This window comes from Garra rufa, chromosome 4, assembly GCF_049309525.1.
Source record: "Garra rufa chromosome 4, GarRuf1.0, whole genome shotgun sequence".
NCBI lineage: Eukaryota > Metazoa > Chordata > Actinopteri > Cypriniformes > Cyprinidae > Garra > Garra rufa.
The window spans coordinates 4,329,076-4,356,985 of NC_133364.1; the positions used below are offsets into that span (position 1 = coordinate 4,329,076).

At 31.5% G+C, this 27,910-nt stretch overlaps 1 protein-coding gene across 2 annotated transcripts; it reads right to left on the reverse strand.

Moving 5' to 3' along the window:
- Positions 1-328: 328 nt before the first annotated feature.
- Positions 329-27,182, reverse strand: nap1l1 (nucleosome assembly protein 1-like 1). Of its 2 annotated transcripts, none has more exons than XM_073838511.1 (15): positions 27,063-27,182; positions 23,460-23,497; positions 17,658-17,743; positions 12,560-12,662; positions 12,156-12,297; positions 10,564-10,644; positions 10,309-10,437; positions 8,634-8,705; positions 8,418-8,557; positions 8,196-8,341; positions 8,058-8,077; positions 6,291-6,413; positions 6,171-6,203; positions 6,035-6,085; positions 329-1,540 (listed from the first exon to the last, which is right to left on the reverse strand). In XM_073838511.1, exons 2-15 carry the CDS (start codon positions 23,474-23,476, stop codon positions 1,502-1,504), a joined length of 1,182 nt encoding a protein of 393 aa, XP_073694612.1. In that variant the 5' UTR covers positions 23,477-23,497; positions 27,063-27,182; the 3' UTR covers positions 329-1,501. The 2 variants fall into 2 exon arrangements, with proteins under 2 accessions (XP_073694612.1, XP_073694611.1); XM_073838510.1 differs by having other exon boundaries at positions 10,552-10,644.
- Between the last annotated feature and the right edge of the window lie 728 nt (positions 27,183-27,910).

Genomic DNA, 27,910 nt, shown 5'->3' on the forward strand with positions numbered 1-27,910 from the left:
TTTTGCAATGTTTATTCAAATTAAATATTGCATCTATTATTTGCATGTCCAAAAACAAGTGCTTTTTGCGGTGAAGTTTTCCCCTTTCATAAATTTACACCAAGATGATCATTACCATTGATATATAAACCAATTATACATTTAATCTTTAAACTCCATCTTTTAAAATAAAAGTCTGAATTGATCATTTGATGCTTTGAGTGGTCAAATTGAACCAACGTTGCCACCTAGTGGACTCACTGAATGATTACAAATACTGACACAAAGTAATCATCACAAAACTAAAACCCAAAGCTCTACACATGCAAAGAATGAGCCAAACCAAGCCTTGCACATTTTACCAATTTATTTTTCATGAATATACATCCACGTACAGTTATTGAGTACATTAGTATTTTGTAGCATGGCATTTTGCTTTGACAACAGCTGCTGCGGGGAACCAGAAAGACCCCTGCTGCTTCAACCGCTCGTCACACACAACTAACCGACCGAATGACGGACGCCCCACGCCACACAAGCGAGCGCAGAACCGGGCTACGAGACACGGGACACTGCGGCGTTTGGGCTGTTCGGGTGAAAATATTGCTCTATCTGCTTCAGACCTGCTGGGCTGCGCTACGAGTGAGAGAAGGGACGAAGACCACCTTCCTCTAAACACACACACACACTCACACGATCACTCACAAACAAACACAAACGGTCAGACGCACCCCTTCACAGTGATAGGCCTGCCACAAACATCACTCAGGGCCGAGCTCAGAAAGCAGCCAATCGGAGACGAGCTAATCTGCCTGCTCCAATCAGGTTCTCTCGTTCGAATTCCAATCCTCCAATGAGGTCGCTCGAATCGTTCTAAGTGCATTCCGGGACGCGTGGAGCAGAGAACCCACCTGAATAACGGCAAGCCGGTTGAACGTTAAGCACTGGTTGAAAAAAAAAAGAAAATGACGCTACGATACATGACCAAAATACAAAGTGCTCATTGAAAAGAAAGGAGTCATGCAGTCGAACGGATGTGGAATGTACTTCAGTCAGCAACCGAACCGAAAATGGTGAACGTTTTTTAGTGGAATGTGAACCGAATGAATCATCCTCCTGTAAAGCGGACCGTCTTTCCACAGCTGTTGTCTAAGAGCAATACAAAAGACTTCACGAGAACCCGACTAGTTTAGCGGTGAAGAAAACGTGTCATGCTTCGAGGGATTTTTTTTTTTTTGTTCTGCATTCTAACTATTTATACAGAGAGAAAAAGGAAAAACGCAAGAAACCGGTCTAGTAAAATACTATGCGTCATGAGCCGCGGCTCCCGATGAGAGGAGGTGTGTGGTCGTGTTTTTTTTTTTTTTAACATTTTTTTTCCGTAACAAAAATCTCGAAACCCTTTTATTTATTTCTCAATTATTTCTACCAAGAAAAATACAAAACATTGTAAGGCGGTAAGTAACTATGTTTGTTTGAAGCCGTTACAGTGTAGGGGATCCTGAAGGACGTGGCGCCGCCATCACTGCTGTTTGCACTCCTCTGGAGGGTTGGCATCCTTCTGGAAAACAAAACCAAACAAAAAGAGGAAGAGTTATGGATTTTGAAGACAAAAGCATTTTTATTGTACAAACAGCTCAGGTTATGAATCCGTACGTGTTTCAGCCAATCAAAATCACGCAGCCACAAATTAAGGGTTGTAGCTATGCAGAATTTATAACAGTATAACTTCACAAAAATTTTATTTTATTTATTTTTTATTTTATACTACCATCACATACACATAGAAACTCAAAGGTCTGCTTAACAAGTTACTAAAACTTTGAGAAATAACCAATTTTATTTCCATGTTTAAATTTCAAAAGTAAACCTGATATGCATCATAAAAGTTAACTCAAATTCTCATTTGATTGCAATTTAAAAATAAATGGTTAATGTTTTACACCTTTGTTTGATTAACACCACTTTCGATCAATTAGTATTACATAAAACCAGAAGAGATAAAACATTGCATTATTGTAAAATAAACACAGGAATGCTGAAAATTTTAAATGCAGAAGGAGAAAAAAAAAAAAAAAAAAAAAAAGGATTTCATAAAGCCCAAAATTTAATTTGTTGAACAACTGTATAAACTACAAATTAAATCAGACATTTAACTAACAAAAAAATTAAATTCATTTCCATTTAGTTTAACCATTAAAACAGAACCTAGAAAAATTTTGCAAGGTATTAAAAAAAGTGAATAAGGCCTGCATGCATAAATGATAAAAATGCATTTCATAAGACCATAAAATATTTGTTACACTTAAATTATTAAACTGCCCTAGTTTCATGTTTTCAAATTAGACATGCCGTTTAGTTACCAAATAAATTAAAACTTAGTTTTGGGAAATAAAATTCTATTTTAGGCTCTAAAATGTAATTTGTTAAAGGAATCCAAAGAGATTAATATTGAAGCAAAAAAAAAATATATATATAAATATATATAAACTGGCAATAAAAATTATTAAATTGAATGAGAAAAATACATTTTAGAGGCTAAAATGGAATTTGTTAAATTGCCAAGCTGTATAAGTTTCATAATTAACTACACTTTTTTTTTTCTAAAATTGTAACCTTTAAAACACAACCAAGAAAAATGTAAGCAAATAAAAATGAATACATTAAATTATTCCATTTAAACTCAGAATTTTTATTAAAAGGAATGCATAAAACTGGGATAATAAAAATGGATTTCATAAAGAAATACAATTTATTATTATTATTTATTATTTCTAATAATTAGGCATGTTTTTTAATTACTACATAAATTAAACTGAATTTAAGAAACAAAAATGAATTTTATAAGGCTTTAAAACGCAATTTGTTAAACGAATCCAGGCAGATTGGGGGGGGGGGGGAGGCAAAAAAACTATTAAAAAAAAAATAGATTTCGTAGGCTAAAAATGGAATGTTATATTGCGAAGTTGTACAGGTTTTATAATTAAATACACATTTTTTGATTGCTAAACATTTAACCATCAAAACAAAAGCCAGAAAAATTTAAAGTGAAATGAAAAATCCTGAAAAATGTAATTGGAATAAGGCATGCATAAACAAATAATCTGGGATAATAAAAATTCACAAGGCCATAAAATGACTAAAATTATACAATTTGAAAAACACAAATGGACTCAAAGTTGTTAAACTTAAGAAACCATTTTCATTAAGTAACTAAAATATAATTTACCTTTTAAAACAGGAGACTAAAACTGAATAAAAATAAAATAAAAATGGCAAAAATAAAAAGATTTCATAGGCTAAAAAAAACCTTGTGCAAGTTCCATAATTAACTACACATACTTTGACTGATAAAATTATTTAACTATTAAAATAGAACCCAGAAAAATGAATAAATGAATTTGAAAAATTAAAAAAAAAAAAGATTTCATAGGTTTATATGAATGTTTTAACCATTAAAATGATAAATACATAAAATAATAATAATAATAGAAAAATTAGTAGTAATTAAAAGGCATGTCTATAATCATGCCTTATTGCAAAATAAATTAAAATTAATTTGACAAACAAAAATGGATTTTATAAGACCCTAAAATGTAATTTGTTAAACATAAGAAACTGAAGAACACCTCTTAATTAACTAGACATGATTTGGGATTACTAAAATATAACTAAACTATTAAAACAGAACCCAGAAATGAAAACTGGAAAAAATAAATAAGATAAATATTTATTCCATTTTTTTCTCCAATGCTAAAAATGGAATTTGTTAGACTAAGTAAAATTAAAAATTATTACTGAAATAAAAATATGAATTTGGGAAAAAAAATGAAACTGATTTCATAGGGCCCTAAGGATGGCACAGCAATGACTGACACTGGGTTTCACCAATGGCATGACAGAACGAGCGCGGACGGTCTTTTCCACCCTCAGAGTGAAAAGACTCCGGCGGGGAACAAGTCAAACCGGGGTTTAATTTGGAGAGCAAACCGGATGCTTCAACATACAGAAACAATACAGATGCTAATGGCAACTCACAATGGTTAAAGAGAGGAACACAAGCACAAGAGCGGAGCGTGTTAGTGGTCAGTGTGGGGAATGATGGGAAGGGGTTCAAACGCAACAGGAGGGTCACATTCATTCATGAGCGTTACCTACCAGGACAGGGTTACTACAGACTTCACCTATACCTAGTGAGGAGACATTTAGAGAGGAACTCAAATTTAGAGAGAGGTGCCCAAGTGCTTGGAAAGTTAACATGTTAATTATGTCAATGTTTTGCTACTCTAAATCTGTTCGATTAGTCAAGTGCATGCTTTGAGAACCGATGAGACTGGCATGCTGGAGACAGATGTTCATGAAAAACACCTCAGGAGCCGAGAAGATAAACGAGCAGTGATGCTTCAATCTCTATAACATTTTCAAATCGACCCAAAAAGGTAGAAATGCAAAATCTGAATTTGCGTATGCAATTAAATTAAATGTGCTGCGTATTTCAGAGTTTGAAAATTAAAAATTAAATGTAAAATTACAGTTTAAAATGTCACATTTGTGATTTAATTTTATAGTTAAATTACAATAGTAAATGTTTTTTTTATTATGAATACCAAAAATGAATAAACTGATTAAATTTACAGCAAAATTACAGTGTTCAATTAATTTTGTATTGAATTTATTATTGAATACATGCAAATTAAATGAACATTACTCTATTTTAATTGGTGAATTACAATAGGAGTATTTAATAGTCGCTTATAACATCTTTGCCAACTTTACTGTTATATAAAATAAATTAACTTTTGAATACTTGTTTAATGGTAGTTCAACTTTTGATTTTACTAAAAAAAAAAAAAAAAAATAGATACTGTATTAATTTAATTTCATTGAATACATTAACTGAAAAGTACTCCTAATATTTTATTAATAAAAATTCACAAAACAAAATATTGTAGTAATGTCACTTCAAAATTAAACAAATTTAGCATTTAATAAAATTGATTTAAAATATTTTTATTTTACATTGAAATTACAATAGCAATACTTTGTATATATATTTTATATACTATCATAATCTCACTTTAAAATTAAATTTAACATTTAAATGATAATTTGAAACTCTTATTTTACATTGAATTATTACAATAGCAATATATTTAATAATTTTACAAAAAAACTACCCTAATTTCACTTTAAAATTTATCAAGTTGAATTTAATAAAACAATGAATAATTTCTGAAATACTATTTTATATTTAAATATTACAATAGTAATAATTTGCATTTAAATTTTGTATTTAATTTTTATACAAAAATAAAATAAATCTCACTCCAAAATTAAAGTATTTAAGAAATCATTCTATTACTAATATTATAACTATTATATTAAAAATATACAAAAACAAGATATTACTATTGCAATATTTCAGTCAAATTTTATATTTCAATAAATTAAATATTTTTGAAGCTTTTAAATTTAATAGACAAGATATTACTTGGAACACTTCACTGTTTATTTAATTTCTATATTTTTATTTATAAATAAGAATATTATCTGCTGGAGGAAAACATCCAATAGCATTTCTATCCCGAACCTTGACCCCTAAGAGAAAGTACTGAAGAAAGCATTACTGAACTAGAGATTCAGAGAAAAATAGAAAAACAAGAGTGAACATTGACCATCAAAACTGACCTTTGTAGAACAGCGTATATTCAGTGCTGTTGCTTTAAATGTGCTTCTAGGAATTTTAGAGCATAGAAACAAAAATAACCACAGAAGTGGACTGTAGTATTTATAAACCAGGGTTAAAGGTCTGACGTTCACAGAGACGCTGCAAACACTGCGTCGTTCATCGACTCGGCAAACGATCCGTTCTCATTTGGATTTCTCTCTTGATGGCAGCAAATAAAGCAGAAATTAATAAATGGTAAAAAATGTTTGTGTTTGGTTTGAGGGCGAGAGAGGCAGAGATGCATGAGTGGAGGTGACCGCATGTATTCTGTATGTTGAGATCTCAGTATCAGCCGTGAGGAGCGTCAGCGGACGTCTGGACTCTTACCTTGGGCTCATAGTCTGGATCGTTCTCCTCGTCGGCCTCCTCTTCACCCTCCTGCAAGTTATAAACATGTCAGTTTGCAATTACAAACTGATGTATAATGAGAATAAAAACAGACTAAAGATAGAAGACGACTTACCTCGTCATCGGCTTCCTCTCCCTCCTCGTCATACTAAAACAGTATAATAAAACAATCAGATGTTTAGAAATAAACCATCCTTTGATTGCGTTTGACAGAGGATGTGTGCGGTTCACTCACGTCATCGTCGTCATCTTCGATGGCCTCGCCGGTGAAGTACAGAACCGCCCTGGGAACGATACGCTCGCGGATGAAGTGACCGATCTCAAAATCTGCTGCTAACACGGCCTCGGAGTCCTCGTCCTGAACAAACAGCAAAAAGAAACCATCAGACACTTGTTTACAACAGTGGGACTTCATGATTACAAGCCAAAAAATATTAGATTCACCAAGCTTAAACAGAAATCATGCACAAGGCCTAAAACCTGGTTGGTAGCTTATTAATTCTAGTAAAGTCTGAGAATGCTATTTGATAACTGTGCTAAACCATATGACAAAGACTGTCGTTATGTATCCATATGTGAGTTTGAGTTGCTTATATGCATTTGAAAATGCAAAATTTGTTCCAAAACTTGTAATGAAGCATTTATAAATCTGTTGTCAACAAAGAGAACATTTCTAAATAAATTTCCTGAAAAAATAAAAGTTCTATGGTTTAAGGCTTGAAAGCCAAGGAAGTAAAAATGTTAAATTTTAGTACTGTAATCTTATAATAAAAATAAAAACATCACAATATATTACAATTAAATACTTTACACTTTTAATTTTTAGCACTTAAATGAAAATGTATTATTAATTAAAATGTTAACATTATTATTTTTTATTGACGCTTAATAGCAGATGCTTTCATTTTAAATGGCAATAACCATTACATTTTATTAGTGCTCAATTATGTTATAAATGATTAAATCCTTTATACTTCGAAAGTATTAGTTACATTTCTTTGAATTTTTAGCACTTTTTTTTAAAATGTATTAAATTTTAATTAAATTCAAATTTAGTGCATTTTATTTATTGATGCTCAATAATAATAATAATTAATAATAATGATTTTATTTTACTAAAGTATTTTATTAAATAGCATTATTAAATGTAATTACATTACTGCTTAATATTAAGGAAAAAAGTGATTATTAATCCTTTAAAAAGCATTAGTTATTTTTTTGGGAATTTTTGGCATTTAAAACTTTTTTAAATGTATTAAAAATGTAAGACATTTAATTTAAATTTAATGTTAATTTATTTATTGATGATCAATAATAATAATAATAATAATAATAAATAATAAATAATAATAACAACAATAATAAAAATGCTTTTAATTTTAAGTTTTTCATTAAATAGCATTATTAAATGTAATTTCATTTATTTTATTACTGCTTAATAAAAAAAGTGATTATTAAATACTTTACACTTCAATAGTATGTGTAATTTCTTAGAAATTTTAGCATTTAATTAGATGCTTTTAATATTTCAACATTTTAACATTACATTTGATTTTATTTAGTGCTGCTCAATAATAATAATGCTTTTATTATTTTAAAAGTATTAAATAGCAATATTAAATGTAAATACATTACTGCTTAATAAGAAGTGATTAAATACTTCAATAGTAAGTTAAATTCCTTTGAATTCTTAGCATTTAAATATTTTTAAAATGTATTAAAATAAAATGTAGTGTTGTTTTATTTTTTTTTTAATTTATTAACGCTCAATAATAAAATAAAGCTTTTAATTTAAAAAGTGTTTTATTAAATTAAAAAAAAGAAATATCAAATGTAATTATGTTCTGCCCGTTTAATGAAATAAATGGTTTTCTGGCACTACAAGTCACTACACATTTGCAGCCGTGGCAAAATGTTAGTTTTAGGCCCTGGTCATGCATATCCAAAATGAAAAATAAAGTGACAAAACATTTATGAAGGACGAATAAAATCAGTTACTCACCAGTTCACCGCTTTCTGGAACTGAAAAGAAAGGAAAGTTTATTATTTGCAAATGTTGCTGTGCTATAATGATGTGAACATGTCAACAAACATCTGTATGGATGATAATCAGTGATGCAACAGATTAATGTTTTTTTACCTTCAGGTGGAGAAAAGAAATTGAAGAATGAATCATTGGGGACCGTCTTAGTGACCGTCCTCACTGTGCCACGTCCCTTATGTTTCTGTTTCTTCTTAATGGTTTTCAATGTGACGTTCTTGCCCTTACTCCAGTCGATCGTGCACCTGAAAACACAGAGCGAGTCAGACACTGGACTATAAATGCCCTCAAACAAAGTTAAAGTCAGACGTTGAGCCGTACCCTGTGCAGCCCATGATCTCTGGTCCGTCGAAAGAGAAGGGATCCGACTCGTCCGGCTCAGACCTCATTTTGTAGGTCTTTGTCAGGACTGTGTTTGTGAAGAAATCATTGGCCTCAAAGTGGAACTCTAATGTGAAACTCTGAAAAGAGACCAAACTGTGAGTAAACTGTGGGATTAAGGCATCAGATAGGAGACAAAAAGACTGTCAGACTTACCATTGGCTGTCCTGCATCAGAGAATTTGACTTTAATATCTTGTAAGTGCTTAAGGATTGGTTCATCATGCTCCTGTACAAGAAAAACAAAATGAATGAAATGCTTCTGAATACTAAATATTTAATAAAAATGCACAATATTCTAAAGCAGAGACGTCCAAACCAAGACCTGAGGGCCAAACTTGGCCCATAATGATACAAAAGGATGGAAAAAGGAGAAAAATAATAATAATTTTCAATTACAATTTGTTGCTTTTACATGTAACAAAAAATAAATTAATTAACAATATTGTATATAATTCAACTATAACATTTAAATTATATAAGTAATAAAAAAAAAAGATTAAAAAAAAAAATTATATTATATTATATTATATATATATATATATATATAACATTTGGTGTTGATATAATGCAACATTTACTTTTGGCCATTAATATGAAAAAAAAAAAAGCCATTGAAACATAACCATTTCTAAATATTTTTGCACTGAAATGTAAAAAAAAAAAAAAAAAAAAAAGTATAATTAAATGTATAAGTCTATAAATATTTACAAAGAGCTAATTATAAAATTTTAATTATATAAATAAAAAAAATAGTTAAATATGTAATTCATTATGATATAATTGATACAACGCAAGATTTACTTTTGGCATTGAAATGTAAAAATATATTTTAAATTAAATGGGTACAATTAAATGTATAATAATATAAATATATATTAATATATTATAAAATTAAATTATATAATTAAAACTAAACATTTGTAATACATAGTTTTTTCCCATATAAAAAGTTAATTATATCTAATTTATATCTAATTAATATTTTTGCATTGAAATGTAATAAAATATAATAAGTATAATTAAATTTATAATTACATAAATATTAAATAAATATAAAAATACAATTTAATACATTATAAAAATATATAAGTTTTAAAAATTGTTTAATTATAATAAAACAAATAAAAATATGGAATACATGATATAACATGACATTTACTTTTGGCCTTTGATATAAAATCTATTTATATTTTAAATATAAATAAAATACAATATAATTTTATAAAAATTAAAAAATGTTTAATAAAATAAAATAGATGATATAATGCAACATTTACTTTTGCCCTTTGATAAAAAAAAAAAAAAAAAAGATGCCATTAAAGCATATTCATTTCTAATTCAAATTTTTGCACTAAACGTAAATAAAAGTAAAAAAAATATATACATTTACGATTATATAAATATAAATGAAATACAGTTTAATATATTATAATATAGTTGGTATAACGTAACATTTAATTGACCTACAGTTTTTAATCAAGTTAGATTTGAATATTTGTATTTAAAAAAAAAAAAATTAAATTAAAGAAAAATTATATTCACTAAAAACGTAAGTGACATTAACCATCCCAAGTTATGTTTCCTAATCAAATTGTGCTAATTAAATGAGTGGTTTCAATCAGAATTGAATGTGTAAAGTTTCACAATGCCTGTACCTCCAGCTAAAAAGGATGCAAGGTACACTTTACAGCCACAAGATGGCAGCAAGGACATTTTCCATAGAGAAATCTCCCACTGTAAATACCCATGATGCATGACCTGCTTTTAAACACTACTATTCTCACAATCGCTCCCTCCTTGTGCCCGCATTGGGCCTGTTCTCTCCCTACCTGCAACATTTCGCTGAGAAGGTCAACGTTCTTAAAAACTGTGAGCCAGAATTCTGGGATTCCTTTAGGGTCTTCCTTCTCCTCGTCTTTCTTCTCTTCCTCCACTTTGGCCTTTTCCTTCATTTCCTCCTGATGAACACAAAGTCCAAGATGGAGAGTCAAGCCATGACTGTACACCACAGTATATTATATTATATCAGTGCAGTGGTATTTGAAGAGCATGCAGGTATGGATCACCTGTACCTGCTTACTTACTGTCAGCTCTTCCTCTTCATCTTGTTTCCACTCACACTCCTCATCTGTGGGCTCGTATGCTGCTCTCACAATGTCACTACGCTAGAGAGAGATTTTAAGGTTAATGAGGTGTTTTTAGAAGTTAAAACTACATAAATGGTGATTTAAACCATTTAAATCAACTAATTAAATAGTAAATAAACTGAGGTCACTGAAAAAAAAACAGCTAAATCAAGACTGTTTTTCATTCATATTACTCATTTAAGTTATCGGTATTGACAAATCCTAATACTAATCGACCTCTAGCTTACTAAAATAAATCAATAAATAAAATAGAATGCAAATACAAAAATAAATAGACTAACAAATCTTTAAACACAGATTAAAAATAAAATTTAATATATAGAAAACAAAAAAACTAAAAACAAAAAAGATGCAATAAATCTAGAAAAAATAAAAAAAGAATTAAAAAGAAACATTTGAACAAATTATAAAAATCTAGAAAAAAAAACCTACACATTTAATTATATAAATTATTAAAAAAAAAAAATTGGTTAAGTTATCGGTATTGAAAAATCCAAAACAAATGCAATAATTATTAAAAAGAAAAAAAAGAAAAGAAAATTAAAAAGAAAATATATTTGTAATATGATGTGATATCATTTATGTGACATTTACTTTTGGCCTTTGATATATATATATAAAAAACAACATGCCACTGCAGCAAAATATTCTTTCCTATTAATATTTTTGCACTGAAATGTAAAATAAATAAATAAAATTAAGCATAATTAAAATTTACTATTAAATAATTAAATATAAATTTAATAAAAAAAAAACATTAAGTAAAAATAAAACATGCCACTAACATGTGTTCATTTCTAATTAATATTAAAATAAAAAAGCATATTTAAATGTATAATTATTTAAATATTAAATACAAAAAATAATTTAATATTATAAAATTTAATTATATAAAGTTTAAAAAAATAGTTTAAAATTAACACTAATATAATTACTTTAAATAAACATTTACTTTTTCCAATTAAGAAAATAAATAAAATGCAGATTAAAACAAATAAATAAAAAAAAAAGTGCAAAAGCACCAATTGTTAAACTACAATAACAGCAGAAAGCATTAACAAAAACTATAATAGTCTCTCAGTGATATTAAAACAATTGCCCAAGTGCTTGGTTCATTTCCAAAAAACACTGCAACATAGACTAGAGTTTTTGCTGACACAAAAATACATTTGTACAGCAAGACTTGAAGCCAGTAAACTTGTTTTAAGTTTTATCTTGAAGGACCACAACTTTTAATTGAACCTCTCAGACATCTCTATCCCACCGGGAGAGCAGGCGAGAGTTATGAGCGAAGATAAACAGCTCCAGCTCAGGTTTTATTTTCTGTAAGACATCTCTCTGGCTGCTGTTTGTCTCCCGTGTCCTTGATTGACCACTTGGTGTTTGCTGCAGTTGGAAACGCTGAAGCAGCAGGTCAATATAACCGCTTTAACGTACTGTACAACCCTCCAAGCACATAACAGTCATTTCCACATCTTTCTTAAAAACAAAGCCATTGTTCTTCCATTCTGGGCAGATCTAAATCTCACCTTGTCAAAGAGAGGCTGATACAAAGCGGCGTATTTTCGCTCCAGTTCGTGCACTTCTTCGTAGAACTTCGCTTCGATGTGAGCGCATTTGACCTGGAGGTTCTTCAGGGCGTTAACGCGTCTCTTCACCACCTTCGGTAAGCTGCGTAAACACCAGACAACGTCACACGGTGCAAATGACACACGGCTGATGATTCACGCATGACTCAGGATCATAGTTTTGCACGGAGCGAGTAAAAAGAGATGCTTGACAACTCGCAGAAAGGAATTACGGAACTGGATCGGACCAAAATTAGAAACCTTTAATTCAGTCGGTGTCGGCAAAGTAGGGAAATTAGATGCAGCCAATGGGAAACAGGGGAGCTATTTGAAGTTGCGTTCTGCGTGGGCGCGTTCGCACGTACCTCTCCATGTACCCTGAGGGAGATCCCACGAGCCCGTCCAACCTCTCCTGCAGCGCTGCCAGAATCTGAGGGTTCTGCATCATCTGCATCGTCAGCTGACGTGCTGAAATCACAGAAACACAACCATGAACTGATGCTCACAGGAGGACGACATTAGAAATTAGGGCTGGGTATTGTGACCAATTCGGCGATTCGATTCTTATTTTTATGATTTCGATTCGATATCGATTAGCTATCATTTAAAATGTTAGTTTTGCCGACATGGGATCCATATTTTGATATAAATGCTGGTAACTGAAACTTTCCTACTTAAGTTTATTACTGAAATACACATCTACATTAATAATAGGGTGTAGGGTTGGGTCGATAGACGATGGCCGATAGATAGGGCTGGGCGATTTGGCCTAAAATCTAAATCTCGATTAATTGAACATTTTAACCCGATTACGATTAATGAACGATTATTTTATTCATTAATAAAATTATATTTAATTATATTTAAAAAAAAAATTTTTTTTGCCCTCATAGTTCACTGACAAGTTTTGTACAGTAAATATGCTCACATATTACAAGTGAGAGATTTTTGAATGAAGGGTGCACACACTATCTACTATCTATGATTATTTATTGAACATCAGTGTTGAACAACAGAAATTAAAGCACACATTGCTTAAAACGAAAAAGTCACATTTTTCTTAAATTAGTGAAAATAAATAACTTGCACTTTTGGAAACAAAATAAATTTATAAAATAATAAATGTTAAAAGTAAAAAATAAGCAGTATCTCTTCTAAATAAAATTACTCTTGTATATCCTGTAAATACTTTTTACTGTATAAATACTGCTTAAGCTCTCCATCGACATGTCGGCGGAATAACGTAACGGAGCGGGGTCACCTGACTCCACACGCAGTAGTGTTTTTAAAGGGAAAGTAATTGAAATAATTGACCTGGAAAAATTTGATCGATTATAGGTTCTGAATGTCGATTTCGATTACTTTTCGATTAATCGCCCAGCCCTACCGATAGACATCACCATGTTGAGCCAGCATCACGAAAAACACACTAAAATCACACTATATAGCCAGATGAAATGCATGCTTTCAATTTCCGCATCTTTACTTATTTTATTATTATTATTATTATTGAGGAAATAACAACAAGTTGTTAGCGATCACAATATAAATTAGTGAACTCCAAACGAATTACATGAACTAGTTTGTTTACATTAAAAAATGAGGCACACAAAAACATTCTAAATAATTTAATTAAATTAGATTAAATGAACTACACCAAATATGCCTTTTTCATGGTTTTACCATAACGAACCGAGCTTGGAACAAAAAACGAGAATATATTTTTTTTCCCCCCATCAAAATACAAACGTACAATACAAAGCCTATATATTATAAATAACAGTTTATCACTCAAATGCATTGGGAATATGGAAACACTTGGATTTGTGCCGAATTACAGAGGTGCGTGAGCCCAACACCTGCCATTTTTAGTTTCGCTTTGTTTTGGTTTCTTAACTTTATATATTATGTTTCATTCCTGTTCTGTTCAGAATACCGTTACATTTAGATGATTCGTTTCGGAGTCAGGGTAACTCACTTATAGCTATGTTTATAGGGTTTATAATGTTAATACATAATATTTTGCTTGATTTGGTATTATTTCTGATATTACACTTTCTCTCTAAACATTCCGCTGCTCATTAAATGCGTTTGGAGAGAGTGGGTTAAGCAGTAAGCAATCAATGAGAGCGATTTTGAACTTAAAGCTGACTGGTCGAAAATATGTTAAGGACCAACAAACATCCTCCAAATACATCTACATAAACCGGCGCTTGGTCTGTCTCGTATGCACGCACGCACTGTCACGATCTAATGCACTTGTTAATGCTGCATCTTTAAAAATCCAGCTCAAATTAAGCACTGGTTGAAACGGTAGGCTACAATTAATTAATTCGTTATGAATTAATTTAACAACAACCATCCCGCACTCCCTCCCTCTCCCCGCGGACGATGCCATCGTCCATCACGATGTATCACGTTAGACATTGTACGATGCCAAATTGGTCGACATCGCCCAACCCTAATAGGGTGCACACAGCTGTTTATTTTAAACAACTTTTATTTTAAATGAACACTGTAACAAGTCATAAATGTGCATCCACTGTACACCATGTAAACACACTGCAAAATGCACATTACTGTAAAAAAATAAAATAAAAAGACTGTTTAAGAAATGAAACATTTTTCTAAATTCAAAACAGGCCCATCATAAAGCCCTTGTCTGCATACCTGTATACAAAACATTCTAACTGTCCATAAAACTAACAGTTCTTAACTACAGTGGAGCAATTCGAAAGATGGTGACACCTTCAGGACGAGAGGTGAATATTCATATCCTCTTACGTGAAGCACGCGCATTAAGAATCGTTTCGGGGACTTCCCGAATCGATATCGTTGCGTTAAACTGAAGATCGATTAAAATCTGAGAATCGATATTTTTTACCCAGCCCTATTAGAAATCACACTTACAATCACAGAAGAACCAAAGAATGACGAAGTACGGAGACTGATATTTATATTATACAATCGATAACTTAATCATGGCGGTCAAGTAGTTTAAATTGAAATTGAATCATGTGGACAGTCAACTTGTATAAAAGGTGTTAAAAAAAAACTAAAAAAAAAAAGTGACAATTCTAAACTTTTTTTTTTAAATAAAGCAAAACATTACATTTATTATAGTAATAAATCTAAAAATTAAAATACATATAAAGATGAGAAAATAAATCTAAAGAAATGATAATACATAATTTACATCTATTAAAAAGAGCTAAAAAAGGAGCTAAAATCTTAAATTTATAATAAATTAAAGTAATAAATTTAAAGAAATCTAAATGTATAAAATTAATAAATATAAAAGAAAATAAATCCAATAGAAAATGAATTACATTTACACAGATATTTTTTATATTTAATACTAATTTAGAAAAATTATCTAAACATCTAGATACACTGAGTAATAAAAAAAAGAATTAAAAAGAAAAGTAATAAACATAAAAAAGAAAATAAGTCTAAAGACAGTAACAAAGTCCTAATAAAACTTAATCTGTTAAGAGTAATAAATCTAAAAAAAAAAGAAAAAAGAGAAAAGAAAAAATATATAATATAAAACATCTATTGAAAAGGCAGTATATATCTATAAAAAAAAGACGGTAACAATCTTACAATACAAAAATTTAAACAAGCATTAAATCTAAAAAGACAATAAATAAAGATACATCAAGTAATACATTTTAAATAAGAATTTAAAAGTAATAAATATAAAAAGAAATCAAAAAAATAAAAATGTAAAAGAAAATTACATTAAAAACAGCAATACATCTAAAAAAAGATTGTAACTAAATCATAAATGTATAATACAAAAAAGAAAATAAATCCAAAGACATAAAATAAAAAATAAATGAGTATCTTAATGTAATAAATCTAAAAAAGGATTTAAAATATATTAAAAAAAAAAAAAAAAAAAAAAAAAATCCAAAGAAATTATAAAATCTATTTTATTCATGAACCTTCCAAATAAGGCAATAACAGACCATTTCATTCTAGGGACAAATCCTAAGGTTGTAAATGGACCTGTAAAACAGTTTCTGGAGATTTTTTGCCCTTTCTTATGCCATATACCTTCTATGTAGATGTCAGAGGACAATTTAAAATATTATATAATGCATTCTATGGCACCTTTAAAACAAACAAAACAAAAATATTGCATCTATTAAAAAGGCAATAAATCTTTAAAATAAATAAATAAAAGAAACCTCAACCCTGTAATACGTCTCTCAGATCTAGGGCACCTTCTTCACCAAGGGTCAAAAAAAGATGCTCTTCTCATCCCAAAAATAAACAGCAGCAAACACAGATGAGGTCAGCGTGACTGAAATGATCTTTAAAGAGCGAGTTTTGCGTCTAATGCCTGCATTATTTAATATTAAACCATCTAATACTCATGGTCCTTTCTGACGGTTCAGCCCAGCTGCTAAACACAGCTAAGGTCACTGAGGTTACAGATTAAGATCGTGTTACCAAACACAAAAAAGTGCCAGCGCAAACGTATGCATGGCCTTCTCCTAATGACTGTCAGAGTGGGTCAGCAACAAAAATCCATGACGGCATTTAGTTTTTCCTCGAAGGAAAACAGAGCAAAGAGAGTCTAGATGATCAAAACACACTGTAAACTCACTGACAGAGGGACTGCTGGGAAATCTGATTCATTTTAGCCAATTGGTTCGTTTTAAAACTGGTTCATGTGTAATGACGAAACATTTAGCATTTTCTTGTGATTAAACACTGTGGTTTATTCACTGCAGCTTATGTCTCACAAAGCCTGGTGGAAATTTAGTATTTTCTAATGAAGTTTAACACTATTTTTCATTCATATTACAAGCAATTAGTACATATTTTCTGATTTTAGTTAACGGTATTGACATATCTAAAATAAAAAAATAAAGTATCCAAAGAAATTATAAAAATTGAAAAAATATATTCTATAAATTATATCATAATCTATAAATTAAATTTATATTAAATATAAAAAATTATATAAACACTGCAATGTTTATATCAATGTTTTTGGTTAAGCTTTCTTTACAAGAATCAGAAATAACTACAAATAAGAAAAACAAAATTAAATTAAAAAAGAAAAAAAAAAAAAAAATCTCAAGAAATTATAAAATCTTAAAAAAAAGGATCTATAAGTTACATTAATATTATAAATATTAATATAATTAAATGAATTACATAATTATAAACACACTGCAGTTTTATGAATGTTTTTAGTTAAGCTATTTTTCAAGAATCAGAAATAACTGCAACTTACGACTCAAAGCCTGGTGATTATTTTCCAATTTTCTAATAAAGTTCAACACTATTTGTCATTCATATTATATTTTTCAGATTTTAGTTATCAGTATTGACAAATCTGAAGACTGATCACCCTTTAGCAAACACAGGAAATGAGAAGGGGGGGAGGGTGACTTAAACTTTATAAAAAAAAAAAAAACCTCATGAAAGAATCAAAGATCACACCTTTACTGTTGTCTTCCCCAGTTTCCTCTTCCTCCACCTCTTCAACATCCTCCATATCTGCTGGGTCCATTTCAGCCTGGTCTTTACTGCGAATACACACAAAATCAGAGATTAAACATTTACCCAACGAGCTTTGAGGCTCTTAATTGGGTTTTCATTCGCTTCTCACAACATTAACGTGACTTTCCTTTTAAGAGGTCTTTTAAAAGAGGCCATATCATGAGAAATCAGCATTTCCTTCTTTGAAGATAAGAGCTTAGCGTAGAAAACTTTCTCAGAGTGTTTATCACCATGCATTTAAGCGTTTATCTACAGCATTAAAGTGAGGTACCCAGTGCCAAATGTACACTGCAAAGTAGTCTTGCCACGATACCAACATTTTGCCTTTGATACGATTCTCGACTAAAATATCTCGATACTACAACAAAAACAACAAGGGAAAGATAAAGACACAAAACCAAAAAGCATGTTGAATTTAGTAAAATCATGAAACTGAAACAATTTAACAGCAATTTATTAAAGGTTTAACACCACAATTTCTCAAATTCAGTTTTATTTTGATCAATTTCTCTTGATTAATCGTCTTAACGAAAAGCAAGTCTAATTAATTCAAATTAGAATTCAATTTTATAAAGAATTAATTTATATTTCTCTTTTTTCAGAAATACTGTTGTACATTTACAATTTTCTGGTGAGGAATATCAAAAAGCATGTCTAATTAATTGAAATCATGAAACTAAAACAATAACCAATTTATTAAAGGTTTAACACCACATTTGATTATTTTTCTCAAATTCAATTTTATTTACATCAAATTCTGCGAATCATTCCTTTAATTGTCTCGATTTTTTCATTTTAATAATGAAAAGCATGTCTAATTAATTTATAAATATTCATTCGATTTTATAAAGAATTAATTTATATTTCTTTTTTTCCAGAAATACTGCTGTACATTTACAATTTTCTGGTGAGGAATATCAAAAAGCATGTCTAATTAATTGAAATCATGAAACTAAAACAATTTGACTTCAATTTATTAAAGGTTTAATAATGCGTCTTATTTTTCTCAAATTCAGTTTTATTTTTATCAAATTCTGCGAATCATTTCATTAATCGTCTTCATTTCTCATTTTAATAACAAAAAGCATGTCTAATTAATTTATAAATATTAATTCGATTTTAAAGAATTAATTTATATTTGTTTCTTTTTTTTCCAGAAATACAGTGTTGTACATTTACAATTTTCTAGTGTAGAATATTAATCAAAAAGCATGTCCAATTAATTTATAAATATTAATTCAATCAACAATTAATTTCTTTTTTTTCAGAAATACTGAAAAAAAGCATGTCTAATTAATTGAAATCATTTTATTATTTTTCTAAAACTCTGTGAATTAGTCCATTTATTGTTTAGATTCAATTTTAATAGTTTCATTAAATTTTAATAACGAAAAGCATGTCTAATTAATATATATATATATATATATATATATATATATATATATTTTTTTTTTTTTTTTTTTTTTTTTTTTTTTTAGAAATACCATGTTGTGTATTTACAATTTTCTGGTAAATAAATTCTGGTAAATAATTTTCCCAGTTCCTTAAATATTGTTCTAATAATTTCATTAGCAGTAGCAGCGCTGTCACTACATTAAGTAACATTTGTCAGGTTAAACCTTACTTTTATTTTGATGGCTTGCTGTGAAGACCTTCAATGTTTTACCTTTTTTTGTAAAGCCTTCCTTGCCCTTTAAAGCTGCATTTTAGAAGTTCAAACTCACAGGCACCATAGAAGTCCACTATATGGAGAGAAATCCTAAAATATTTGGCTCAAAAAACAACTTTACGACTGAAGACAGACAGAGGGGGGGGTGAGTAAATTCTGTAAATTTTAGTTCTGAAAGTGAATGTTTCCTTTAAAAGTACCAGTACTGATAAAACACAGAAAAAGTACCGCTTTAAAAAGCAGGGTATCACAAAACCTTTTTAGTATTCGTATATCATGCAACACTACTGCAAAGGTGGCACAGAAGCACTTCTGAAGTGGCATTAAGGTGTCTTTACTTTGCTCAGAGATGCATTTACACAGCAATACTTTGATACTAGAGGCTCAAAACTAGATCAGCCTTAAAGGATGAGTTCACTTTCAGGATTTCTCTCCATATAATGGATATGTATGGTGCTCCCAAGTTTGAACTTCCAAAATGCAGTTTTAAAGCAGCTTCAAAATGATCCCAGCCAAGGAAGAAAGGCCTCATCCAGCGAAACGATCGGTTATTTTCAAAACAAATAGACAATTTATGTACTTTTTAACCTCAAATGCTCGTCTCTGCGAAGCACACGCGTAGTCTGTGTGATCCGGGTCAATACAGTTACTCGTTTTCTTCCCCAACTTCAAAGTCATCCTACATCACTGTAGAAGTACCGACCCAGTGTTTACAAAGTGAACATACAAGGAAAATCACACGGCCTTTACACACAAAAAAAAAAAAAGGTAAAACAGAGTTTTGAGGACAAGCATTTAAGGGTTAAAAACTATATAATTTATTTCAAAAAATAATTGATTGTTTCGCTAGATAAGGCCCTTCTTTCTCGGCTCGGATTGTTTAGAAACTGCGTTTAAACTGCATTTTGGACGTTCAAACTTGGGGGCACCATACATATTCATTATATGGAGAGAAATCATATATATATATATATATATATATATATATATATATATATATATATTTTTTTTTTTTTTTTTTTTTTTTTGACTGAAGAAAGAACATGAACATCTTGGATGACAAGGGGGTGAGTAAATTATCTGTAAATTTTTGTTCTGGAAGTGAACGCTTGCTACTGGTAAAACGCGGAAAAGTACCTTTTTTTAAGAACAGGTTATCACGATACCTTTTTAGTATTAGTATATCATGCAACACTACTGCAAAGGTGGCACAGAAGCACTTCTGAAGTGGCATTAAGTTGTCTTCACTTTGCTCAGAGGTGGCTTAAAATGCATTTACACAGCAATACTTTGATACTAGAGGCTCAAAGGCGGCATAATTTAGTCTTGCTTATAGATTGCGTTGCATCTTAATGCTAAATTGCGAGCAAGCATAGATCAGCCTTAAAGGATTAGTTCACTTTCAGAGGAAAACATTTCAGGATTTCTCTCCATGTAACGGACTTCTATGGTGCCCCCGAGTTTGAACTTCCAAAATGCAGTTTAAATGCAGCTTCAAAGGGCTCTAAACAATCCCAGCCAAGGAAGAAGGGTCTTATCAGTTATTTTTGAAACAAATTGACAGTTTATGTACTTTTTAACCTTAAATGCTCGTCCCGTCTCGTCTCTGCGATTCGCATGCGTAGTCTGTGTGATCCGGGTCAATACAGTTAGGGTATGTCAAAAAAACACCTCTCTTGTTTTCTTCCCCAACTTCAAAGTCATCCTACATCGCTGCAGAAGCACCGACCCAGTGTTTACAAAGTGAACATACAAGAAAGATCAAATGCTCTTTACCAAAAAGGCAAAACAGCATTGTAGGACGATTTTGAAATCGAAAACGAGATGGGAGTTTTTCAACATACCCTAACTGTATTGACCTGGATCACACAGACTACGCATGCGAATCCCAGAGACGAGACAAGCATTTGAGGTTAAAAAGTACATAATTTATCAATCGCTAGATAAGACCCTTCTTTCTCAGCTTGGATTGTTTGGAAGCTGGGTTTAAACTGCATTTTGGACGTTCAAACTTAGGGGCACCATACATATCCATTATATGGAGAGAAATCCTGAAGTGTTTTCCTTAATTTCCTTAAGACTGAAGAAAGAAAGACATGAACATCTTGGATGACAAGGGGTAAGTAAATTATCTGTAAATTTGTTCTGGAAGTGAACTTTTCCAACTGGTAAAATGCAGAAAAGTACCTTTTTTTAAAAGCATGTTATCATGATACCTTTTTAGTATTCGTACATCATGCAACACTACTGCAAAGGTGGCACAGAAGCTCTTCTGAAGTCTTTACTCTGCTCAAAGGTGGCTTAAATGCATTTACACCGCAATACTTTGATACTAGAGGCTCAAAGGCGGCATAATTTAGTCTTGCTTATATATTGCATTGCATCTTAATGCTAAATTGAGAGCAAGCATAGATCAGCCTCAACTTAACGGTGTAAAAACACCTCTTTATGGCTGAAAAATTCAGGTGCGAAACAGCATCACATATGGAAGTTCCTGTGGTGAGCAACAGGTGTATTGCTCGCGTCACAGAAGTTTCGAGTGAGTGAACCCCGGGTTGAAGAGTTGCAAACGTGTTTTTTTTCCCTTTTGAAATGTATGCATTACCTTTGAAATTTATTTTATGAATTTATCAATAAATTCTAAATGGCTGTTAGCAGTGAGATTACATAATTTACACTGCAAAATTAAAAGTGAGATTAATGTTTTAAATACATTTACTGATTTATAAATATATAAATTAGAAATGTTGGGTGTGGAGGCATACTTTTAAACACACTAAACTACCAGCAGGTGGCGGTAAGTCACTTCACGAGCGAGTTATTTCAACTGATTCGAGCAAAACGCCGAATCATAGCAAAACGTTGTTAGGAGACTGCTTCTGCTGCGATCCAACTATTTTCGTTGGTGAAACAGAACAAAACAGTGAAAATATATTGTCTAATACGTAACTACTTGACTAACTACTTGTTTATTGAGCTAAAATTAATGTAACATTTGTAATTGTGAGAATTTTCAGCAAAAAGCTCACTTGGTATATTACTTAACTATATCATGTTATAAATAACTACACATTTAAAATTTTTACCTCAGTGTGTTTCTTTAGAGTGCCGTTACATTCATTTGTTTTAAAGTAAGTCACAAATAGACCAGAAATACACTATCCATTATCAATTTCTGTTTACGTTGAATGTATTAAAATATGAATCTTTCTTGCCTTTCAATGCTTAGCTAGTTGTTTTTGTCACTTCAGTTTAATCAGGCGGTTTGTTCGGTCGGGCAAGTAAAAAAAAAAACATTTTAAAAGTATCTCGAATGCTGGTGGTCAGCTAGCTCGACCTATATTTATTATTATTATTATTGAGAACATTATATAAAGAAAAAGGTAGTTTGACCTGTATTCTGCTACTGCGATTCTGTCTGAAGACGCAGTAACTTCCACAGAGGGAGAAAAAAAATCTACAGTTGTTAGCAATTGGCCTTAGCCAAGCCCTATATTCAGTTTTTTCAAGCCAAGTATCGCTAAACTTGCACTTCCCCATAGCTAAAAAGTTAAACCCATTTTACTTCTGCGGTACAATCCGAGAGAGACTCACGCAGATAACAGAAAGCTGATTGGCTATTGCATGTAGGTCTCATTTGTAGTTTAAATACAGCAAATTATATTTGGAATAGTGAAATAAAGAACTACAACACCACGGAACCAACAAAAAGAGAATTTAAATGCGCATTAGAGGAAGCGTTACATGGACATCGGAAAAATAAGACATGTGTAAAATTATTTAAGACTTAAGGCCTAAAATTTTGATTTTTACATTTTAGACTTAAGACTTTTTAAGAGCCCGCGGGAACCCTGGGATGTGCTACTGGCCCTAGACTGTCTCTAACCGGGAAGAAAGAGGTTAGGACTGGATGGGTGTTTTAGGAGTTCACCGGTCAAATATGAGCCAAGAGGGGCGTTTATGCGCATTTTCCCGGGGTTTTAGCTGGGAATGTGAAGGACTGCCAATCTAATAAGTTGTCAAACTGAGAGAGTCAGAAATAAAAGCACTTTAATAGGGAAACAACCACTTACTTGTCAAGATCTGCCATGTTGTTTCACTGTTTTGTTTCCTGGAGGGAAAAAACAGAAAGGAAAATGTTAATGTCGTCCATTATGTTCAACAGCCTCAAGCTAAATTTGGTCGCTGATGGCCTTGGTGACCGTATTAAAATGATTCAGGCAGCCTATATGCACAAGTTTAACTATTTAGATGCATAACAGAGGCATTAGGTGTACTGAAATACATTAAACACGCTGCCATCCTCGTGATAGAAAACTTCAGTGGTAGAAATTCAACCCCCTGGGATTTATGGGATAGATTAGCTATAAACAACATCAAAGGTGTGAACCACTATCTTCAGCTCTGAATCTGACCGGATCCATTTGTCAGGGCCCGACCCGACTCCAACGCGCATTCGGATCAAACGCCCACATGCAGACCTCTTCATTCATTCGAGAACTGATTGCTACAGACAGAACGTTCTCAGCCTACTCTGCTCTTCGCCTGTAGAAGATCAATAACATGAAGACCCGACACCGCCCTGGCAGCATCCATTCTTGACAGATTTGAAGGTTAATCTCTTCCTTTTTTCTGTCTGCGTCAAGATCAGACAGCTGAGACCTGTCAATACAGACACACGAGAGAGAGTTTCCCAAACCGTGGCGGCGACGGATCATCTTATTTCACAAGACGTCACGACACCGGGACAAAGTTCCTGGCACATTTCCTCCAGGCTCTGATAACCATTCTTCAGCGCTGAAAGCTGACGGCAAGCCTTTAAACCTTACAAAATCTAGCCGACCTGGGAGCAAAGGTTCGACGCACTTGTTAAAAGCTCTTTAGGGCTCACAAAGCTTATGACCATCACATTTCTGAGACTCCGACATGATTCACTCCAGTCAGTCGTGACTTTTCCACGTAAACATTGCACTCAATAGCAATTTCAGGTCTACAGTGTAGACTAGACACTTTTCCACTTAAAAAAAAAAAAAAAAATGCACTGGTTTTTCAAAACCGTAAGAAACACATCTTGTCACTAACTCATGCACAAACTTAAAAAGAAGCAGAAGCAAATGAAATACATTAGTGCAAACTAGAAATCAGCATTGAGGCTTTTATTCTTTTCTACTCGAGTCATCCTCAGTTTTAACCCTGGAGAAAACAGCACAATATCTCTGTGATAAAACACAATGCCCTTCCAACATAGAAATGACTGGAAGGAAAGCAAAAGTCTCCTGAGTTTACTAATAACAGATCCACTACTACTAATAAATAATAATAGCATTAATAAATTATTAATCAAATCATTTTAGATGCAATATGCACTTGCTTTTAAATGTATATTTTATTCTTTACATAGATATTGTTTCTATTATTATTGATTAAATGCCAATGCAGAAAATCTGAAATACAGGAGTAAAACAAGCCTTCATGATTAACATCTACTTAGTGCTGTTTATAAATTAAATACATTTTATAAATTCATTTTATTTCAGCTAGTTGCCAAAAAAAAAAGAATTTCCATTTTCATACATTAAATTGATGTACTTAAAACTAAAACTGAGAGAAAAAAGGAATAAAGACATTAATAAACAATTAATAAAAATGAAAAAAAAATAAAAAATAAAGTTAAAACATTAACAAAAAATAAAACCCTCAATGCAATAAAATTTACCAATGATGACTTTTGACTTAAATTTAAATAAATCATTGGGATTAATAAATTTGAAATTAATGCATGCATTTCTGCTAGTTGCCAAAACAGAAATCCCATTTTCATACGTTAACTTGATGTATTAAATTAAATAAAACTAAAACTGAAATAAAAAAAAAATAATAAAAACCTGTAAAAATCAGCAACAAAAAAATAAAAATGACAACAACAACAAAATTGTTAAAGCATTAACCAAAAATAAAATGCTCAACGCAAATAAAATTGATCAATGCAAAAATTACAATTTGGACTGAAATTTAAATAAAAAGTTGGGTTTAATAAACAACTGAATAATGAACATCTAATGCAAAAATCAACCCAAATTAACAAAAAATTAATAAATCATTGGGTTTAATAAATTTGAAATGAATACATGCATTATTATCGATTAAAGTCTAATGCAAAAATGAACCCAAATTTAATAATAATAATAATAATAATAATAAATTAATCGTTGGATTTAATAAATTTGAAATACGCATTAACATTGATTAAATTCTAACGCAAAAATAAACCCAAATAAAAAAAAAAATACATCGTTGGCTTTAATACATTTGAAATTAATACATGCATTAATATTGATTAAATTCTAATGCAAAAATCAACTCAAACAAAAAATAAATTAACTAAATCGTTAGGTTTAATAAATTTGAAATGAATGCAATAACATTGATTAAATTCTAATGCAAAAATTAACCCAAATAAAAAAAAATCGTTGGGTTTAATAAATTTAAAATAAATATATGCATTAATATTGATTAAATTCTAATGCAAAAATCAACCCAAATAAAAAATCGTTGGGTTCAACAAATTTAAAATAAATATGCATTATTATTGATTCAATTCTAATGCAAAAATTAACCCAAATTTAAAAAATAAGTTAAATCGTTGGGTTCATAAAGAAAATTGAAATAAGCATTAATATTGATTAAATTCGAATACAAAAATGAACCCAACTTAAACAAAAAAAACATCAAAACTCCAGTCAGAAATATACAACAAAACAAACAAAAAATGAAATTACAATTACAGTGCACTATTCAATTGAGCAAGAGCCTCTGGCAACCCACCAGCCACATTACATACAGATGTTACGAATTAAACATCAAACTAACCACCCCTGTCCAGGCTTTCCTGTAGCTACTATCTAAAACAGCTGTTTAACTCTTAAACTGGGTTAATGATCCTGGATCTGATCCACGGGTCACTGCACTGGTCAATTCCCACCAGGCCACATCACCACGTGTTTCCTCCACAGACCGACCGGCTAAACCAGTTAACTTAGCAACACAGCATCACTATAACCAACCCATCCGAACTAACGTTAGATGAACTAGAGAAGTCTGATAACATCAAAGTACTTCAGGATCAAGCTAACAAACATCATTAGAAAAACGACAGACTTTAAACTAGCATGTGTAGACATCAAATCATACTGACATCGTGTTCTAAATCGAGATTGTCATTAAAACGACTGATGAGTTGATTAGTTAAATAAATTAGTTATATTTGCATTTTTTCCGACAACGTGATCAGACAACCCCCCTCCCCTCCAAAAAAACTTACCCGCCAGATCAGCCCAACTATCATCATCATCCTCCCAACATGAGAAAATACGCCCTAGATCACATTTCCAACTATTGTAAACACTCAAACTAACGTTTAAACACTCAAACACCCGTTTGGTTTGCCTACCCACCGGCTCAAGCTGAATTTACTCGATATTTAAAAGACGAACAGCCATTTTCATCTCCATCATGGAGGAGTCTGTCTCAATGGCTGCTGACTGACTGACTGAGCGGTTAGCGCGCAAGCTAAACATCGCCTTCTGACATCTCGATTCGTGTTAAATCTCGTGTTTATCTTCTGATACGAACCAAAAGACGTTTATAAAGAGTACCTCAGGGGTACCTGCTCTTACCGAGAACCCGACGTGTAGAGGTCTGTCTGAGGCGGCGGTGCTGCGCAGTGAACAGCGCGAGACTCCCGCTCTGATGGCGCTAAAAGGGAAAGAGATCCCGCCGCGTGCGCTCATATACATCTGGCGTCAGCACGTAACACGGCTCGCGCTTCTACTAATCCTACTACGGTGAAGGATGGCCTCATGAATATTAATGACGTTCGGGCCGTAGCGCTGTTCTCATTGGTTGAAAGGCTGACGTCGGCACGCTAGCCTCTCGCACGCTGGCTAATTAATATTCATGAGCTCGGCCTTGGCCGTAGTAGGATTTGAAAATATGCCACCGCGATAACGGCGAACGTGAAGGGAGGGGCTGCCGGAAATCGTTTTGGGGGGAATGCCATTGTTCCAGAGCGGGCTGGGGTGGAGGTTCCCGCCAAAGCGTTTGACACGAAATATTTTGAAACTAAAATCTACTAAAGTCTATCTATTTATTTATCTATCTATGACAAAACAAAGTTTTTTTAAACTAATTTTGTAAATATTTGCTATAATTTCTCAATATGTGATGTGTAAACCCTCAAGCATCCTTCCTATAGCAGCCCTTTATGGACAAATTTAGGCATGAAGGTCTCAGGTGTGATCCCAATATACACTACCTTCAAAAGTTTGGGGTCAGTAAGACTTGTAATAGTCTTTAAAGACTTTTTTTTTGTGTTTGCTCAGGTGGCAAATTTAGGAAAAGTAGCCAAGTCTTTTACTGATCAGATTAAGTAAACTATTTTTAAAAAGTTGCCAAATTTCTCCCGAAGGATGCCTGAGGGTTAAAGCATTCCTGGGCCCTATCAAATTTGTAAGAATATAAATAG

Excerpts from the sequence above, each read along its gene's own strand:
- nap1l1 (XM_073838510.1), bottom strand. Across the intron at positions 10,438-10,551 it reads AGCTGACAGTAAGTAAGCAG|GAGGAAATGAAGGAAAAGGC; the intron begins GTACAGGTGATC and ends TGTGTTCATCAG. Across the intron at positions 1,541-6,034 it reads ATCCAGACTATGAGCCCAAG|AAGGATGCCAACCCTCCAGA; the intron begins GTAAGAGTCCAG and ends TTTGTTTTCCAG.